Here is a 17,957-nt window from a genome sequence, read left to right on the forward strand (position 1 = left end):
GCCTTACCTTCTTACCTGATAACAATTGGAGCAGGCCAACCCTGCTGGACGTCTGCTGGGTGTGCAGGTTCTGTTTCAGCCCGGCAATAACCCACTCGATTCACCTGGCCACCGCTGGTATGGATTTTTTTTGTTCACCTGAAATGATGCTTTAGTAATAATAGCCTACTTTTTCATTACTCGATTACCTATTGTTGTTTAGACTAAGATGTCTAATCTTTACATACGAGTTTGCTTATTTGTACATTTTGAAGTGTTAAATCTTAGATGTGAATTGTTTAAACTTGTTGTAATTGTTCAACTATTATTAAAAATGAACTAGTGCCAATGTTGATTAAATCACAATCCTGCAAAAAAGAGGGTAAGGGGTTCTGTGTCTGTTTCTGCGTTGTTTTCTCAAATGAACATTTCATTTTTGTCTAACTAAGATCTCCAATCTGTTTGATTTGATTTTCACTCTCTCTCAGCTATGTGAATCCATTTAGCAAATGATCATATGGCATGCATCGCCAAAGCAGCCTTCGGCCTACAGTATGATGGCATTACCGGCATCTGTCATCTGAAGCAGATAATAGCTAAACTCACACATTGTTTGCATATTGAGCTATATAGTATGTTCTCAGTTTAAAATGATACCAGTAGACAATAAATATGAGGCAAACCATATACCAGATTTTGTACATGCCTTTTAAGTCCTGACATAAAATTGTTTAGCGCAAATCCAACCCTTTTAATTTAGGTACAGTATGAAAATAAGGAGATAACAATTAGGCTACAGGAGATAAGCATTACAGGTAAAAAAATAAATAAAAAAGTGAGGTTTGATTTTATTTAATTCACTTTAGCAATGTTTGCAAAATGATTGCAGTTGTTCCCATGGATAGACAGTACAGCAAACATTTAAGGTCAATAATATGCTGTTTTTATTCAAATGTTATTAGCTTTATAATCGTGAGAGAAATTTAACTAGCTATACCTTGGTAGCTTAAAAGGTAGCTGACTTTTCTATTTAAAAAAACTCATTGTGGCTAGCTACTTGTCCCTCAAGCTAGCTTTAACTGACAAATATCACTTCAGAAACATTAAAAAATATATATATATGGCCAGCATTGTAGACCATTTCTCCCCTCTTGCTGCTTTAGCTCATCTCGAAGTAACCGAGAAAGGCTCTTATAAAAAGAAATTGTCACCAGTGCTTGTATTGTTGACATTTGTCCTCACACACTGTTGGTCCTACGGCACAAATCTGGGGAGTACATTTGGAGCTCCACCGAAGCAAGGCATTTGATTGGTTTGACGTGTTGCGAGGCATCACTGATTTACACCGGGTTCCGACCCCTCTTTAGCTGATTTCTGCCATGGAACTGTTCGCGACGTGGCTAGGACAGATGATACCACAAAAAAAATGTAAAGCCATTTGGAAGTTCTTCTAATAATTTTTACAAATATTTGTATTTTAAATCTGAATTTGAAAAAGTGTGGAATTTTTTAATTGAAAGGTACTGATATTGCTGAAGTTTGCAATATTCCAGTCAAAGACACTAACTTATTTAGGGGTAAAAATGACAAATGAAAAGGAGAGAATGAAGGACCTTAATCTTTCCACAGTTATCTCAGATATCAAAAATGAGTTCAACTCATGGTTAGGCAGAGATTTGCTCACTCAGACTGAAGGTCTAAGGAGATTGTGACTCCAATCTCCATCCATTTTGATTACTTGAGGTGATTTGGTATGAAATGCTCTATCTAGAAACAATTGATCCTTGATTGGGATACAGCTGTGGAAACCTTGAACACCCAACTTAATTAGTCTATTATCCTAAAATAACTTTACAAATACAAAAGATACACTTACTGTTAGCTGTTTTACCACATTTTTTTGTTGTGTGACAGCTTCAAGCCAATGTTTTTTGTGGTCCCTCCCAAGTTTCTATCAGTTCAGGAAGTGTCATAGTTTTTATTTTTTATTTATCTAGTTCAGGTAAATATGCGCAAAACACCTCCATGGGAATCTGTGTTAAAACATCGCACAGGAAGAAATGATTTTGGGCTGATATGAAAGTAGTTTCTGAGGTTTCCAAAACCGTATTGCACGCAATGATTATTCGTCTTAACAGTTAGGCAGAGCATTAAGACTGTTGTACTCATTGGCCTTGCGGTGGTCAATGGTTCAAATGAGAACCCAATGGTTGTGTCCTCTCCTCATTCACATAAACACATGCGTGCGTGCACACACACACACGCGCTCACACACATTAACCAGCGATCAATATAGATCAATGGGTCTGCTCTCAGACAGGAGACCCTTCTGGCCCAGCGAATCAGAAAGAGATAGAGAGAGAGAAAGATACATTATTAGGTTTCCATACTGTTGAAGCTGAGTGCCGCTAAGAGATGATGTCACAGAGACCCAGAGTGCTTTGCTAAATGTTTAATGTGCCATTTGCAGGAGACCATCAGAAGTGTGTATGTGTGTGTGTGTGTGTGTTGAGTGCTTCCTGAGTAGCATTGCTCTCTCAGCAGTCTCAGTGGAGGGACCATAAACATCACAGAACCAGGCACAGAGTAGAGAGAACTCGGTACAGTTAATATAGAGCTTCAACTGAGAAAGAAAGTTTGTCTTACAGAGAAAAAAAAGACAGAAGGAAAGGGGCAGAAAAAGAAGCTGAGACCCAGTTCACCTCAGAAGCCCATACAAGTTGTGCAGTTATCGTGTAGTAATGCGGCCAACACAGAGGTGTGCGTGTGTGTACATAGCACTGCAATATGGTAGTTTCCTCCCCCTCCTTTAACTACTTGATGACCTTGTCCTCTTCCTCCTCCTACAATGTTTATGTAATAGTAACTCCTTTAACTCACCCTCCTTACATACTCTGAGAAAAAAAAGAAGAGGGTGATAAAAATAAAGGGCGTAGGAAAGAGATTTGTATAATTTCAGTTGGGTTCATCAGGGAGAGAGAGAGAGAGTGTACGTAATAGTGTTTTACTGTTAGACCTAATGCCACCTCAATTTCTACATCACATCAATAATGCATCAGATGAGGCTCTCGCAGTGCGTGTTTGTGTGTGTGTATGTGTGTTTGTGTTGCTGTGTCATATTGAGTTGTCTTGCTTTAGTGTATGCTGTGTCACTGTGAAACTTGCGACCGTGACTTCTCTTTCACAGTAAAAGAGAAGGGCTACGGGCTGGGGCTGCTTGACTGGTTCTGGGGCCGGGCCTCGGCTAGGTTGAAGAGAGCCTCAGGACTGTTGCTGGTGCTAGGGCTGCATATCTAGAGCTGCATATCTAGAGCTGCACATCCTTACCGTTTTAATAACCAGACACACAATGTTTAGTGCTCTTCCTTTCACTTTCCCCCAAACTGCTCTTCCTTTGTCCTAGGACATGGTGATCAATGAATCTAGAGCAGCGTTTCCCAAACTCACTCCGTGGGACCCCAAGGAGTGCAAGTTTTGTTCTTTTCCCTAACACTACACAGCTGATTCAAATGATCAAAGCTTGATGATTAGTATGGTTTTTAGAATCAGCTGTGTAGTGTTGGGGCAAAAAACGAAATGTTCACCCCTTGGTGAAGGACAGGGTTCACCGAGTTTGGGGAACCCTGTCCTAGGGGCTCACGGAGTGCAGTATCCCCCTCCCAACACACACACACACACACACACACACACACACACACACACACACACACACACACACACACACACACACACACACACACACACACACACACACAGAGGAGAATAGGAATGTACAGTGTGGTCTTAAATTATTAACACCGTTAATAAAGATCAGCAAAAATTACTGTATAAAATAAATAATTCAAATACTGAGCAATATTGAATGCTCAAAAAATCTGGAAATTATATTATTTTATAATAATACATTTGCTCAGAGAAAGAGATTTTGTTTTGCAAGTAATATTTTTTCTCAAAAAGGTAGGGGTAAAAATGATTGACACCTCTGTTTTCAAAACCTTTCAATACCTCACCTTGCAATGATAATGGCACTGAGACTTTTTCAAAGGTGTTTTATGAGTTGGAGAACACATTGGGAAGGATCTTAGAGCATTCCTCAATACAGAATCCTTCAAGATCCTTGATACCGCAGGACCAGTGGAAGAAAAATAGCCCCATAACATCAAAGATCCACCACCATATTTTACAATAGATATGGGGTTCTTTTCTGCTCATGCATTCTCATTTTGACACCACACCCAGCACTGGTATGCATGACCAAAAAGCCTGTATAATTGGTTCAATCCAGAAACATTCCTAAACCTCTTAGTTTGATGTGCCTGAAGACAGGGATTCTGCTGCCACCTGCTGCCAGACAAACTGAATTTAACACTCTTTTTCAAGGACATAATGAATCCCAAAGACTCCATAACTGACTTCCTGTAAACCCCATCCCTGCAGTTGAGGTAAAGTGCAGTTCAGAATTTCAACTCTTCAGCTCTACAGACTTCAATTGATACATAACGCAACCCTAGGATTGTCTACATATAGACATTGGAATTTAAAGTAATACAAGGAGAGAATAGGCAACTTTCACCAAACAGCAACTTTCATCAGCAACTTGCCCTCAGACAGCCTCAGTTCGTCGGGGCATGGACTCTACGAGGTCTCGAAAGCGTTTCACAGGGATGCTTGTTGACTACAATGCTTCCCACAGCCCATTTTTGTGGGAAGCTGCTATAGACCATCAAGAGCTAACATTCAGTACTGGATAACATGTGTGAAATGCTTGATAATGTATGTGATATCAGAGAGGAATATTTTCTGGGTGATTTAAATATTGACTGGCTTTCATCAAGCTGCCCACTTAAGAAAAAGATTCAAACTGTAACCACTGCCTGCAACCTGGTTCAGGTTATCAGTCAACCTACCAGGGTAGTTACAAACAGCACAGGAATGAAATCATCAACATGTACTGATCACATCTTTACTAATGCTGCATAAATGTGAATTAAAGCAGTATCCAAATCCATTGGATGTAGTGATCACAAAATAGTAGCCATATCTAGAAAAACCAAAGTTCTAAAGGCTGGGCCTAATATAGTGTATAAGAGGTCATATAAGAAGTTTTGTAGTGATTCCTATGTTGTTGATTTAAATAATATTTGCTGGTCTGTGGTGTGTAATGAGGAGCAACCAGACGCTGCACTTGACACATTTATAAAATTGCTTATTCCAGTTATTAATAAGCATGCATCCATTAATAAAATGACTGTAAAAACTGTTAAAACCCCTTGGATTGATGAGGAATTTAACAATTATATGGTTGAGCGGGATGAGGCAAAAGGTATGGAAAATAAGTCTGGCAGCCCAATCAATTGGCAAACGTACTGCAAATTCAGAAATCATGTGACTAAACTAAATAAAAAGAAACTATACTATGAAACAAAAATAAATGATATAAAGAATGATAGCGCCTTAAATGTAATTTTGGGAAAAAAGGCAAACTTGGATTCAGTCATTGAATCAGATGGCTCATTCATCACAAAACCCACTGATTTTCCCAACTACTTTAATTACTTTTTCTTTGGCAAGATAAGCAAACTTAGGTATGACATGCAAGCAACAAACGCTGACACTACAGATCCAAATTATGAAAGACAAGCATTGTACATTTGAATTTAAGCCTACTAGAATGTGTGTCCCCTCATGCCTGGATGGAAGCAACAGTAATTCCACTATCCAAGGATAGTAAAGCCCCCTCGACTGGCTCAAATAGCCAACCAATCAGCCTGTTACCAACCCTTAATAAACTTCTGGATTTTTGGGGGACCAGATACAATGCCATTTTACAGTAAACAAAATTACAACAAACTTTCAGCATGCTTATAGGGAAGGACATTCAACAAGCACAGCACTTACACACATGACTGATGATTGGCTGAGAGGAATTGATGATAAAAAGATTGTGGGGGCTGTGTGTTCGACTTCATTGCAGCTTTTGACCTTATCGATCATAGTCTGCTGCTTGAAGAACTTATGTTCATAGCCTGGTTCCTCTCTAGGTTTTTTCCTAGGTTCTGGCCTTTCTAAGGAGTTTTTCCTAGCCACCGTGCTTCTACACCTGTATTGCTTGTCGTTTGGGGTTTTAGGCTGGGTTAAGAAGGGTGATGTAAGAAGGGCTTTATAAATACATTTGATTGAACACTATATACGTCAGCTACTACAGCAACTGAAATGACGGCAACACTTATCAATGAGCTGCAGTTCGTTTCAGAATGGGTGGCAAGGAATAAGTTAGTTAAATATTTCCAAAACTTAAAGCATTCACTAAAACCTAAACATCAACTACATCTGGTAATGAATAATGTCGAAATTGAGCAAGTTGAGGTAACTAAACTGCTTGGATTAACCCTGGATTGTAAACTGTCATGGTCAAAACTATTTGATACAACAGTAGCTAAGATGGGGAGAAGTCTGTCCGTAAGAAAGCACTGCTCTGCCTTCTTAACAATACTATCAACAAGGCAGGTCCTACAGGCCCTAGTTTTGTCGCACCTAGACTACTGTTCAGTAGTGTTGTCAGGTGCCACAAAGAGGGACTTAGGAAAACTGTAATTGGCTCAGAACAGGGCAGCACGGCTGGCCCTTAAAAGTACACAGAGAGCCAACATTAATGATATGTATGTCAATCTCTCATGGCTCAAAGTGGAAGAGATTGACGTCATCACTACGTGTTTTTGTAAGAAGTGTTGACAAGCTGAATGTACTGAGTTGTCTGCTTAATAAACTACTGGCACACAGCTCGGACACCCATGCATACCCCACAAGACATGCCACCAGAGGTCTCTTCACAATCCCCAAGTCCAGAAGAGACTGTGGGAGGCGCACAGTACTACATAGAGCCATGACTACATGGAACTCTATTCCACATCAAGTAACTGATGCAAACAGGAGAATACCAGGTTTTTTTAATCTGAAAAAATACACCTTATGGAACAGCAGGGACTGTGAAGAGACACATACAAAGGTAGAGACACGCATATGAATACATTGTAAAATTGTTGTATGGTGGGATTATACATGTTATATTGTAGATATGTATGTGTGTAGTAATGTTATATGATGTACAGTTTTATATATAATGTAAATGTTTAATATGTTTGGACCCCAGGAAGAGGTAAGGATCCCTAATAAATACAAATATAAAATGGCTTGGTTTTTGCTATGACATGCACTGTCAACTGTGGGAGCTTATAAAGACATGTGTGTGCCTATCCAAATCATGTCCAATCTATTTGTAGAAACATCTCAAGGATGATAAATGGAAACAGGATGCACATGAGCTAAATTTCGAGTCTCATAGCAAAGGGTCTGAATACTTATGTAAATAAAGGTCGTTGTTTTTTTATTTTATAATAACCAGTTTTTTCTTTGTCATTCTGGGGTATTTTGTGGTCTGAATACTTTCAGAACGCACTGTACATCATTACTTATAACCCCGTGACAGGATCAATTATATAAAGAATGTCAAATTCTACAAAAAGATTACCTTTTGCATAAGAACGACACCGTTAGATGTAATAAAACGAGCATGTTAAAGTACTTTATCCCAAACTCAGTGCTGCAGTCCTTTTTCTTTTCATGCTGTGCTCTTCCAAACTTCAGATCGCATGTGCCCAATTCACCTGTCGTCAATAGTTACCACTGCCACAAATGGCTAAACCCCACCTATTTCTATAATTTGTCCTTAAAAATCTAATTTGAAACGTAACCACACTGCTAATTTAAAGCCTAACCCTAAATCAAGACCAACCAGAAAAAAATATATATATATATATTTACGATATAGCCAATTTTGACTGTGGCAAACATTCACATAAGCGACCAGCCAGTCCCAGCAGCGACATGCACAGGTAAGTACCATAGCAGATATTTGGGGTTTATGCAGTCCAAACACTTAGAAGTCATAAAACCCACCTTCTTTGGTCAAGCATACACAGTAGACTTGAGTGGTATAACGTATAATGGGGTATTTGGAAAAACCCACGGGATGTTTTTTCAACTGATGAAACTTCCATTTATTTTTTATAAATTGGAATATTTGTTGCTACTTTTTAAGTAAATACCTGCAGTCAACTTGTGCAAAACATTAGGAAATAAAGATTGCGTTCTTCATTTCACCTGTCGCAATTTTCTAGTACGAAGTTTACCTGTGTAATCCCCAGTCTCGTGGTGTTTATTTACAAGCACACAAGGACGAGACCGGAGCCTCACTGTTGTGCAGCACGCGCCAGGTGATCTAGTTACAGTACGGAATTCACAACTAAATGTTTGCCTGCTAGATATCTTATAACTATTAAGTTAGCTGTCTAAAATGTGCGAAATTCTCTGCAGTTATGCATTTGGTTTGCTGCGCTTGGTAACAGCAGAGAATTCCCTCCTGGATCAAGAGCCTTGCTGTTTAATATTTGTTTTGTGCGGCAAACAAAAGTAGCATTGAGTTACTTGTATATTTGTTTAGTTCAGAGACTGTACAAAATGTTCGCAATGTGCTTTTTAGCATTTAGTTAGCCTTCTCTATGAGATTGTATATGTACTTGTTAGCATTGCTAACCTTTGGATTAGAGGGGTTTGAAAACAGCGCCCCTTGCAGGTATGAAAATCTTGATACTGCCCAAGCCTAATACACAGACCAAGTTTTATTACTGTAAGTTTATTACATAAATAAACATAACAGTGTACATATATTTCATTGGAGGCTGTTGGGAGGAGCTATAGGATGACAGACTCATTGTAGAGGCTGGAATGAAAAAAATGAAACGTGTCAAAGACATCAAACATACGGAAACCACACGATTGACTCTGTTCCATTTACTCCACTCCAGCCATTACGAATGAGCCCATCCTCCTATAGCTCCTCCCACCAGCCTCCTCTGATATTTACAGGACACGTGAAGACACTTAGAGTAAGCATTATGGCTCTGGGGTTGTAGACGCTCACATTTACAATGCTTGCAGTGTGTGTGTGTGCGCGCGAGTACAAAGGTGTGTGTGTTCAGCTATGTTGCTTGCGGTATCGTCTTGCTGCTGCTGCCTGCTGGTGTCCATCTTGTCTCGTCTCTGTAGGTTGGTCTCTCTCAGGTCCTCCTGTCTCCTGGGCGGGCATGGTGGTCAGCCACTGGTGGTAGTAGCCACGGAAACCATCAATCTGAGACAGGTAGGTGTTCCTAAACTTATACTGACAGAGAGACGGAGAGTGAAAGAGGGGTAGGGAAAGAGAGAGAAAGATGTGAGACTCAAACACATGATCTGTTGTTTCTGCACTTGTAGTGACGAACCGATGCACATGATTAGATACCACACGCACATGCCCTCTCCTCCCTACCTGGTTATAGTTGGGCGGGTACTGGGAGGCGTGTTCTAGCTGAGTGATGATGATGTCATTAGGTGGGACGTTGTGTTCCCTCATGGCTCTAAGCAACAGCCTCAGATACACATAGTCCAGCCTCCTGCTGGCACAGCCAATAAGAGCAGAGAACACATGCACACTGGGCTGCACCCCCGCCGCCTGCAGGAAACACAGAGGGGATTCTACTAAACTGGCCCGGATGACTGCATTTGTTTTGGAACCGGGTTGCCTCCCAGGTGAGAGACGGAAATCCCGTTCTGGCCGACGACAAATTCGGCTTAGGTTAGGAGTAGGATTGTGTTTTCACATGCAAAAGTGATTGCTCTGATAAAACCTTTAAAAAAAATAACAAATGATCTGCCTTCTCAATGAAAACTACTTAGAAAATTCAAACATTTTATGGAAAGGAGTTGTTGAATTATTGTTAACTATGCATCATGCTGCATTGTTGACAATATGACCGAGCAGCAGGGCGGGCCTCTCCCGCCTAGCTTTACCCGGTCATGTGACAGGCCATAGCTCAGTTCAACCCGGGGCAGCGTAATCGTGTGTGTGTGTTACCTGCATGTCCCCCAGCAGCTGTAGAGCATCTGTCTGTCTGTTGCAGCCCAGAGCCAGACTGCCGTACGTCCGTACATCCGCACGCACACGTCTTTCCTGCATCACACACATCACCGCCTGACACACACACACACACACACACACACAGTTAGAAAACATACACACCTTGCAACAACATCGGTATAACTTCAGAGCCCTATACTACGTAAGTGGTTTGAGGAGTTAAGTGAGGTAACTTTGGTCAACTCGGAGTTCAACTCGTGGATAACCGATACCACGAAGGGGGCTCACCTTTTAGCCAGGTACATTTCTACGGCAACGAATCCTTCAGAACTAACCTGCTCCGTGGCAGGCGAACTGAGGGCTAACTCCATTTATCCTGAATAAAGAGTCTAAGCCACAAGCTGAGGATGAATGAAACAAGTTTCCCTCCCTCTCGCAAAGACTGCATCCTCACCCCTTTCATTTGAGGAAGACTGATGAAACATTTTATTAATCAAGTCGTTTTGTGTTAAAAAATAGTCATGTTAAAATTCCTATCACATTACACGTTTAGTAATGACCGAATGCATTTGAAAGTTCACGCACAGTAAAACTTGTTTATAACTTTTATCGATAGGAGTGGGGGGAAAAAGCCCACCAAAGACGGCATTAACGAGACGTGATCAAATAAAGACAGCACTTCAACAAACCCATTTCACACCATAACCTGCTGAATTTGCAAGATATCTTTTCCTTCATTTTGCTTTCCGCACAAATAAACATGGTGCACTGACTCGCCCATAGATTGACGTTTCAGCATTGTCTCGGTGGAGTTTGGCGTTCGACTAGCTGCGTGCAACATGCCCACACAGTTACAAGTCTGCTAAAGTTAGCGGCAGGCGGACAAGCAATATCCAGCGTCGTAGTACGGTTGAAGCCTGAGCTGGAAAGTGAAGCTAACTGAAGCTGGCTAGCTTTAGTAAAACCCTGAGTAGATCTGCTTTAAAATGTAGTATACCTCTCAGGTGTGTGTGTGTGTACATAGTGAAGGTGTGTGTGTACCTAGTGAAGGTGTGTGTGTACATAGTGAAGGTGTGTGTGTACCTTAGCCTCTTGTAGGTCTCCAGCACGTGCTGCCCTGCGGATCACACTGTTGTAGAACGCTGTGTCCAGCTTTACACCGTGTTGCTTAGCGACCGCCAGCAGGCTGTGCAGTGATTGGCTGCCGGGCTCCATGGTGTCGGCTAATAGTGTGAGAGTTCTGATGTCGGGGCAGAGCCCCGCAGTGGCCATCTTATCCAGGAAGCCCTGGGCCCCACCCATCAGCGCCAGCCTATCGAACATTCCGCTCACCACACCAAGCGAGACCACACCCACCTCTCCAGCCCTGCCCACTGATAGGTCCAGCAGGTTGGGGGGGCGGGTACTGGCTCCTGACAGACAGGGGAGAGAGCCAATGGGAGCCACTTGCTCTCCTCCCTTCCTCACCATCACCAGTTGGGTTGTTACCGGGGCGACCACAATACTGTTCAGGTCGCTATGGTGACTGGGGATGTTGCTAGGGTCGTTGCTATGGTCACTGCTACGGTGACTGGCGTCATTGCTATGGTGACTAAGGTCATTGTCGGGGTGTTGTGTGAACAGTTGACTCTCCAGAGCGTCTACGTCCAGCGGAGCCGACCCCTGACCCCTGACCTTTACCACTTGACCTTCCTGGCCGCAATCAGAGGTCAGCAGCAGGGCAGAGGCCACGGCGGGGTTACCTATCCCACAATCTCTAGCAGCGCGGAGCAGCAGGTTGTAGTTCTGGACGTCGGGACGAATCCCCATCCTCAACATCTGACGATACACCTAACACACACACACACACACACACACACACACACACATTATACACACACACAACAGTTTTAAAAGTTTGAAAACGTGTGTGTGTGTGTGTGTGTTACCTGCAGGGCCTGTCTGAAGCCAGTGTCTCTGTCTCTCACACAGCCCATCAGCAGGAAGTGGAAAGTCTCCTGAGTTACTGCATGACCAGCCTGTAGCATGTCCTACAAACAAACAAACACACACACACTTTGCTTGGATGTACAAAGGCCCTGAATATCTCATAGAGAAAGAGAAACACACTTATTGTATCTTGGTGTCTTGACTCTTGTTTTTATTTTAAGTCTAATATTGTCTTGTGTTTTTATTGTCTATAATTGATCTGGGGATAGAGGTCAGGGGATAGTGTATGTAGATCGGCTCTGAGGTGTTTGGTGAGGGAAAGGGTTAGAGGTCAGGGGATAGTGTATGTAGATAGGCTCTGAGGTGTTTGGTGAGGGAAAGGGTTAGAGGTCAGGGGATAGTGTATGTAGATCGGCTCTGAGGTGTTTGGTGAGGGAAAGGGTTAGAGGTCAGGGGATAGTGTATGTAGATAGGCTCTGAGGTGTTTGGTGAGGGAAAGGGTTAGAAGTCAGGGGCTAAAGTTACCCGTAGTGTGTGTAAACAGGCTCGAAGGTGGTTGGTGAGGGCGTGCGTCTTCAGCAGGGCGTGGTATGTGATGTCACTGAGGGGATGGTTCTTCCGCCGCAGCTCCTGCTCCAAGTGGATGGCTTGCTGCAGCCCGGCTTGTTTCCGTGGTGACTCGGCACAGGCGTTGAACAGAGCGGTGTAGGTGGCGTCGCTAGGAACCAGACCTCTCTTCTTCATCTGTCACACACACACAAACACGCCACATTAAACACATACACCATAATTATCATCATCTGGGGGTGAGGGAGAAACATATGTGTGTGTCTGTGTGCGTTTGTGTTACTGTGCGTGTACAGCGTTACCCCTATACCGCTGCTAAATCGTGGCCGCCACCTCAAAAATAAATAAAAATAAAATGTATTTAACGAATTGGGACGGTATAACGTTTTCAGTGTTAACTTAAATGACTAAAACTAGATATAAAGTGTATAGAAAAGATAATGTATCTATATATTTTTTTAAATAAGATAATCTCTGAGAACTGGACCATCAGGGATAATCTAACATGTTAATGCATGGCATGAGGGCCCCATTGAGTTTGTTATGTTTGAGTCACTCAGATAGCACAAGAACAAAGTACAAACCATGGCAAAATGTGTAGAATTGCAGAAACTTTGCTTTAAAATAGCAACATTTTGTCTCTGAGGTCAAGAGGGCCTCTAAAACCGCGCCATTGGCCATGCCCACCATCTCCCTCCACCGCTAACTTTGCCATCGCTGCTAAAAAGAATCCTAGTGAAAACACTGGTGTGTGTGTGTGCACAGGTGTGTGTGTGTGTGTGTGTGCCCGGGTGTGTGTGTGTGTGCGCACGGGGGTGTGTGTGTGCACGGGTGTGTCTGGTCTCTATACGTACGTCGTTGTAGAGTTTGAAAGCGTGTTTGAGATGTCCTGCTCGCCCACAGCCTCCTATCAGGACAGTGTAGTTATATTCCTCAGGTTGGAGTCTCTCTCCCTCCAACATCTCACTCTGGAACATGGCCAGGGCCTCAGACAGCTGAGGGTTAGAGTTTATGGGTCAGGGGTTACAGGTCAGAACAGTATAGTTACACTTTTCAGGTTGGAGCCTCTTTACCTCCAACATCTCACACAGGAACGTGAACCATAGACATTAAAACTAGTAGATAGTGACGTCATCCACGTATTCCTATGCAAAACTCCAGACGGCACAAGAAGTATTTGAAGTGCACCATATTGCTGAATTGCAACCAAAAAACGCTGAGGATAATGGTGAAAGTGGCCGTAACTAGCAATGGATCATGGTCAATGTAGTCGTTTTCATCCTGCCTGAGAGAGTCAACCGGAACCTCCTTGTAGCCTGCCGTCCTCTGTGACGACAATTGTATATACGGTACCAGTCAAAAGTTTGGACACACCCACTCATTCAAGGGTTTTTCTATATTTTTACCATTTTCACATTGTACAATAATAGTGAAGACATCAAAACTATGAAATAACATATATGGAATCATGTAGTAACCAAACAAGTGTTAACCAAATCAAAATATATTTTATATTTGAGATTCTTCAAAGTAGCCACCCTTTGCCTTGATGACAGCTTTGCACTCTTGGCATTCTCTCAACCAGCTTCACCTGGAATGCTTTTCCAACAGTCTTGAAGGAGTTCCCACATATGCTGAGCACTTGTTGGCTGCTTTTCCTTCACTCTGCGGTCCAACCCATCCCAAACCATCTCAATTTGGTTGATTTTGGGTGATTGTGGAGGCCAGGTCATCTGATGCAGCACGCCATCACTCACCTTCTTGGTCAAATAGCCTTTACACAGCCTGGAGGTGTGTTTTGGGTCATTGTCCTGTTGAAAAACAAATTATTGTTCCACTAAGTGCAAACCAGATGGGATGGCGTATCGCTGCAGAATCCTGTGGTAGCCATGCTGGTTAAGTGTGCCTTGAATTATAAATAAATCACAGTGTCATAAGCAAAGCACCCCCACACCACCTCCTCCATGCTTCACCGTGGGAACCACACATGCGGAGCTCATCCGTTCACCTACTCTGCGTCTTACAAACACACGGCGGTTGTATTTCTAAAATGTGGACTCATCAGACCAAAGGACAGAGTTCCTCCGGTCTAATGTCCAATGCTTGTGTTTCTTGGCACAAGCAAGTCTCTTCTTCTTATTGGTGTTTAAAAGTGGTTTCTTTGCAGCAATTCGACCATGAGGGCCTGATTCACACAGTCTCCTCTGAACAGTTGATGTTGAAATGTGTCTGTTCCTTGAACTCTGAAGCATTTATTTGGGCTGCAATTTCTGAGGCTAGTAACTAATGAACTTATCCTCTGCAGCAGAGGTAACTCTAGGTCTTCCTTTCCTGTGGCGGTCCTCATGAGAGCCAGTTTCATCATAGCGCTTGATGGTTTTTGCGACTGCACTTGAAGAAACTTTCAAAGTTCTTGAAATTTCCGTATTGACTGACCTTCATGTCTTAAAGTAATGATGGACTGTCGTTCTCTTTGCTTATTTGAGCTGTTCTTGCCATAATATGGACTTGGTCATTTACCAAATAGGGCTATCTTCTTTATACCACCCATACCTTGTCACAACACAACTGATTGGCTCAAACGCATTAAGGAGGAAAGAAATACCACAAATTTAACAAGGCACACCTGTTAATTGAAATGCATTCCAGATGACTACCTCATGAAGCTGGTTGAGAGAATGCCAAGTGTCCAAAGCTGTCATCTAGGCAAAGGGTGGCTACTTTGAAGAATCTCAAATATAAAATATATTTAGATTTTGGTTACTACATGATTCCATATGTGTTATTTCATAGTTTTTTTCTACAATGTAGAAACCCTGGAATGAGTAGGTGTGTCCAAACTTTTGACTGGTACTGTAGAAGCCAGAATGGATCACTATTTAAATATCTTAATTTGTAGCAAACGTTAAAAGAATCCACCGTGGGGATCGAACTTGATCAAGCTACACTAATTTTAGAGCCCAGAAACTTCTTTTGGGGGGGCTTTTCTGGCGATCGTAATTTACATAGGCTTTCTAGGACAGATCAATGCTTTTGGCACCGCTAGGTTGCTACGCAGTAGCTGACCAACAGAGCTCGTGACTTCACGCTCCAGAACAAACATTGGGGGCCTGACAGGAACAGTTCCTCTGGCAGCTGGGGGTTGGGGTCAGGGGTTAGAGGTCAGGGCAGTGTAGTGTAGTTATACTCCTTAGGTTGGAGCCTCTCCCCCTCTGAAACATGGACAGGGCCTCAGACAGCTGGGGATTAGAGGTCACAACAGTGTAGTTATACTCTTCAGGGTGGATTCTCTCCTTCCAACACATCACTCTGGAACATAAACAGAGCCTCCGACAGCTGAGGGTTAGGGATCAGAGGTTAGGGGTCAGAGGAGTGTAGTTATATCCTACTCTTCAGGTTGGAGTCTCTCCATCCTGCATCTCAGCCTCAAGCATGGGTTATGTTCCTCTGCTCAGACGTTAATGATGCATGCCAGACCTTACAATGCCTGAATAGGTATTTTAAGTATCAGCTAACCACATCATGTTATAGCAATCTGGTGGCTGTGACGTTTCACGCAACCATTCCTCCCTCCCTACCTCCTCTTTCTCAGGTGTCAGATACAGTGACATAGGATGAGGAGACAAGAGAAAGAAAGATAAGAACCAGAGGGGGTGATAGATAAAGAGAGATCGCTGTACCTTGTTCTCCTTGATGAGTCTTTTACACTGGAGGAAGTACCAGTACTGTGTGTTCCTCCGACCAGTCCTAGATCTGAAGGCCACCGGCTCCCTCTCCTCCTCCTGCCCGGCCGCCTGCCTCTCCTCCCGGTACAACATCTCCTGCAGCTCTGGGGTGGTCTTCCGGAAGGCCCGCCTGGAGGAAAAATCAGCGGAAAGAGATCCGAAGTCCTCAACGCCCAGGTCGCTCCCATCCCGGCCCATGCGGGCGGGAGCGGCCGGTGATTCCTGGACATCCCTGGTTCTTCTAGAACTCACCGACACAGACCCGGTGAAGGCTCTTCGGTTGATGTCCGTTACCGGGTGAACCGACCAGGAACGTGGAGCTCTCACGGTGCTACCGGAGCCCAAAATCGACAGACCTCGTGCTGTCTGAGTAGAGCCGTATCTGACGACATAGTCTACGATGCTTCTCCCGTTCCTTAAACACGACCAAGACACACACTGCAACATCTTTAGAGGCCTGGGTGTACAGTAGCTAGCTAGAGTTAGCTAATCTCGGGGCTACTGTTGGTAGCTAACGTTAGCCAACTGTTAACAAGCTTGTAACTCGTTAGCTATCAACCGTTCATTTTACACGAATAACTGCAGTATGACAATTCTTCTTCAAACTCCTACTGTATCCGACAGGTCTACCGTGTAGAAGTCTAATGTTTTGGTTCCAACCATGATTATTTATGTCAGAGTACACACAGCCGTTGTCAACCCATGAAGACCTGCAAGGAAAACGCAAGCATGTTTTTCCATATATCTACCAGACAAAACAGGTCAATAATCGAGTGAAGTCTTGTACTGGTAAAGCGTCTACAATGTATGTATTTGAAACGTGTTGTTGAGACGACCATACATATTGTACAGGTTCCGTGATTATGAAATGTCTTCAAATATTGACGTTGTTTCTGATAAATCAGACCGATATATCGGGAATAGATTAGTAAGGCTGTCACATTTTTGGAGGTCAGACTTCTTCGTGGCCTGTTAGGTCTCCAGCGGGACAGAACAGAGAGTAACTGCCATCTACAGGAAACAATTTGAACTGCAAATGTGTCCACCAATAGAATGAACAGAGATTCAAAGTTCATCTGTAAATAAAATGACAGGGACAATTAATTTCTTATTAATCCATAATAAAAATATTCCTATTATTTTTTATTCTCTCTATCAGTTCTGTGACTTATGGGAGAGATGGAGGGAGTGAGAGAGAGGGAGAGCGAGAGTGTGAGAGAGACTGAGAGAGAGACTACATATACATAATATGACATTTGAAATGTCTTTATTCTTTTGGAACTTCTGTGAGTGTAATGTCTACTGTTCATTTGTACTGTTTATTTCACTTTTGTATATTATTTACTTCACTTGCTTTGGCAATGTTAACATATGTTTCCCATGCCAATAACGCCCCTTGAATTGAATTGAGAGAGACTGGGGAATCCCTATCAGAAAAATGGGAGAGAAGGAAATCCCAGGAATTCCTGGAAGACTACCAGCTGTCAGTCACTGGGGGGAGTGGACACCGAAAGACACCTCACACACACCCGACCAGATTACCGACTGGGCCCGCAGGGAACATGCCATGGGTCTCAAGCTCCAAGGACCCCTGACAATGTTTTGTTTTTTAAAGACTGGGCCTAAATCTGTTTTAATAAACTTTCATATTTGTTTTCAGTCTCTATTGTTCATTCAGTTAAGCCTTTCATCTAATTGTTGCCTGAAAGAATAACATGCTGACTAGACCGGGGACACGCATGCTTATTTTGATTTTTTCCATCCACACCAGATGTGATCAGGACACGCAAGTTGAAATATCAAAA

General features: G+C 42.8%; 1 protein-coding gene across 2 annotated transcripts; it reads right to left on the reverse strand.

Annotated features, from left to right (window-relative positions):
- Positions 1-8,655: 8,655 nt before the first annotated feature.
- ptcd1 (pentatricopeptide repeat domain 1) lies at positions 8,656-16,875 on the reverse strand. Of its 2 annotated transcripts, XM_071409935.1 has the most exons (8): positions 16,108-16,875; positions 13,282-13,422; positions 12,386-12,604; positions 11,860-11,961; positions 11,015-11,761; positions 9,929-10,045; positions 9,344-9,526; positions 8,656-9,196 (listed from the first exon to the last, which is right to left on the reverse strand). In XM_071409935.1, the coding sequence occupies exons 1-8, from the start codon at positions 16,597-16,599 to the stop codon at positions 9,014-9,016; spliced, it is 2,184 nt and encodes a 727-aa protein (XP_071266036.1). In that variant the 5' UTR covers positions 16,600-16,875; the 3' UTR covers positions 8,656-9,013. The 2 variants fall into 2 exon arrangements, with proteins under 2 accessions (XP_071266036.1, XP_071266037.1); XM_071409936.1 differs by lacking the exon at positions 9,344-9,526 and having other exon boundaries at positions 16,108-16,829.
- Positions 16,876-17,957: the final 1,082 nt, after the last annotated feature.

This window comes from Salvelinus alpinus, chromosome 7, assembly GCF_045679555.1.
Source record: "Salvelinus alpinus chromosome 7, SLU_Salpinus.1, whole genome shotgun sequence".
Lineage (NCBI taxonomy): Eukaryota > Metazoa > Chordata > Actinopteri > Salmoniformes > Salmonidae > Salvelinus > Salvelinus alpinus.

Coding starts and splice junctions, on each gene's coding strand:
- ptcd1 (XM_071409935.1), bottom strand. CDS start 16,599: ATGTTGCAGTGTGTGTCTTGGTCGTGTTTAAGGAACGGGAGAAGCATC. Junction 13,423..16,107: donor GACTCATCAAGGAGAACAAG/GTACAGCGATCT, acceptor TCTAACCCTCAG/CTGTCTGAGGCCCTGGCCAT. Junction 9,527..9,928: donor AGCTGCTGGGGGACATGCAG/GTAACACACACA, acceptor TGTTTCCTGCAG/GCGGCGGGGGTGCAGCCCAG.